The following is a 2,451-nucleotide window of genomic DNA, read 5'->3' as shown; positions in this document are numbered from 1 at the left end:
CATGACCTCCGTCGGTGCCACCCAGCTCACCTCATCGTCAGGCGGAGAGACCGCAGCATCGTTCTCCTCCGGCGGCTTCTCCAACTACTTCGGCACGCCGTCATATCAGACCGCTGCTGTCTCGTCCTACCTCTCCTCCATTAGCTCGACGAACAGCGGCCTGTTCAACGCCTCGGGACGTGCGTTCCCGGATGTCGCAGCGATCGGGGTGAACGTCGAGATCGTCGTGAACGGCCAGGCCGAGACGGTGGACGGCACGAGCTGTGCAAGCCCCATCTTCGCGAGCACGATCGCGCTTATCCATCAGTAAAACTACAGGTTATCTTTTTGGACTTTTCGCTACTTCCGTCTTTCCGACCATACTTTGTCTTTTGCGCGAGGTCTTTTTTGCCGTCTTTTCTGGCATTTTTGGCTGCCTGGGTGACTTGGAGAAAAATGTTGTTGTAATCACGTGAATACTTCCCAATTTCGCTCATAAAACACCAACCATGCCCTAATTCCATCCTAACCGCTGTAGGGCAGCACGAACAGCGCCACGACGATGGGCTGCCGCCAATGCTCTTTTAGACGCCCTTCCGGCGCTATCGACAGGCGCAAACTGCGAAGTCTTTTACTCTCTTGCCACCACCACCCTTCTTCCTGCCCCCTCAGCCACGTCCGGTCCCCATGCCTCATCTCATCTCTCACAGCTCCCATATTGGTGCAACGCGTGTTAGTAAGCAAGTAAGCAAGTTCCAAGCCCGAAATTTCTCTGAGCTCTGCTAACCTTTAGCAACTGACCGACGGACGCCCCCGTTCGAAGACCAGATATAACCACTGTGACCCTGTCCCCCTAGGCAAATTCAAGAGAACATAGTAGAGGCAGAATGTGAGTGCATGGGTATGCAGTTTGCTGTCAGTAGTTGAATCGCTGACGTGTCAACGCGCCCTGCTGGAATCCTAGCGTTGTCCTCTAAGGTTTCGCTGGTCACCCCAGGATCTCAACTTAGCAAGCGCGGAAAATGCACACATGGTTAAGAGCGTATAACAGAAGATCCAGATTGGCCCTGCATGTACACCATCGGTGAAGTCAAGCACAGCGTCAGATGTCGTTCACCACAGGCTCACTTACGGGTTTTTCATCTCCGTGCCGGTCTGCGTCCTCACAGGGAGTCTGAAGCTCATAAATGGGATTGAGCACAAGCAACGTTGTTGATACGGTGGGCCTCCTTTCCCCCCACAAATCTGTGCTAATAATGTAGGGTCATAAACAGGCTAGGGAGCGAGTGCAGGGCCTGATACACTGCCGGTGGATAGTCTGTCACCGTCGTCCACTGTGGTTCTGAAAATTGGCCTCACGTTGATTGCTAACAGCCCGGGGTGCTGGCATGCTAAAGCACGGATGCGAGCATACATGCATCGGCAGGATTGTAAGTGCGCACAGGATTTCCCATGGTCCCATCTTGAATATCGCTAACAAAGCTTACAGTTTATTGAATGATGTAGCCAAGGTAGGCGAGAATGTGGTACAGGCAGGGCATCCGAATAGAGAATGAGGACCTAGGTGCAGCCTCGCTGAACAGATGGCATGTAGCTGCCGCATAGTGTACCTACTAGTTTTCAATATAATATTACGTCTGTGTTCAATATCAGTGTGCGAGTGTGAATAGTGCACTTTCTCTTCATCTTTTGAGATGTCTTTTAAGTGTCTTTTGCGCACTTCTAAAAGACCTGGCGTCTTTTCTATGCCAAGTGACATGGCATTTAAAAGACGGACACATCTTTCGGACTTTTTCATCTTTTCTCATCTTTTCAGTCTTTTTGAGTCTTTTAAAAGACCCAAAAGACGGCCTGTCATTTTACTGATGTCAACGACGCGCTCATCGCCGCCGGCAAGAGCCCGCTCGGCTTCCTCAACCCGTTCCTGTACGCGAACCCCGATGCGTTCAACGACATCACAAGCGGCGACAACGCTGAGTGCAACACAAATGGCTTCCCGGCCGGCAAGGGCTGGGACCCTGTCACTGGGCTGGGCACCCCTAACTTTGCGGCTCTGAAGGCAGCGGCTGGCGTTTGAGCATCGTGGGTCTGCCACATCACCCAAGGCAACAGCAGCACCGACAAAAATTGTACAACGCGGTCTTGAAGCGCGCAAACGCATAGTTTGCTTAATTTCTCTGTAGACAAAAAATGCGGTGTTCGTTAGTGTGTATCATAATTTGAGGATTGAATGCTGAGCGATGGGCGGCTCGTACTGTGCCACTTTGTTAACCGCCTGGTTTAAGACAGACACGGGATAATATAGCACCTGGGCTAGTGCAGTGCTGAAGATGATGAACTGTGTACCGTAACCTTGAACAGCGTGATCTGAATGCATCCAAGATCCTGAAGTTTAAGGCTCCAACTGTTTAGTTTACGTGTAAACTTTTTTTGTGAACACACAGTAAATGGTTGTAAACATTTATAAACAGT

At 50.9% G+C, this 2,451-nt stretch overlaps 1 protein-coding gene across 1 annotated transcript; it reads left to right on the top strand.

Moving 5' to 3' along the window:
• PHACADRAFT_266494 (uncharacterized protein) lies at positions 1-317 on the top strand (the record flags this gene model as incomplete). Its single annotated transcript, XM_007403163.1, has 1 exon — positions 1-317. A coding segment is annotated over one exon (310 nt), but the record flags the coding sequence as incomplete, so codon positions are not given.
• Positions 318-2,451: the final 2,134 nt, after the last annotated feature.

This window comes from Phanerochaete carnosa (assembly GCF_000300595.1).
Source record: "Phanerochaete carnosa HHB-10118-sp unplaced genomic scaffold PHACAscaffold_818, whole genome shotgun sequence".
Classification (NCBI taxonomy): domain Eukaryota; kingdom Fungi; phylum Basidiomycota; class Agaricomycetes; order Polyporales; family Phanerochaetaceae; genus Phanerochaete; species Phanerochaete carnosa.
The sequence above is the reverse complement of the archived record's forward strand: the minus strand, read 5'-3'. Positions and strand labels throughout refer to the sequence as shown.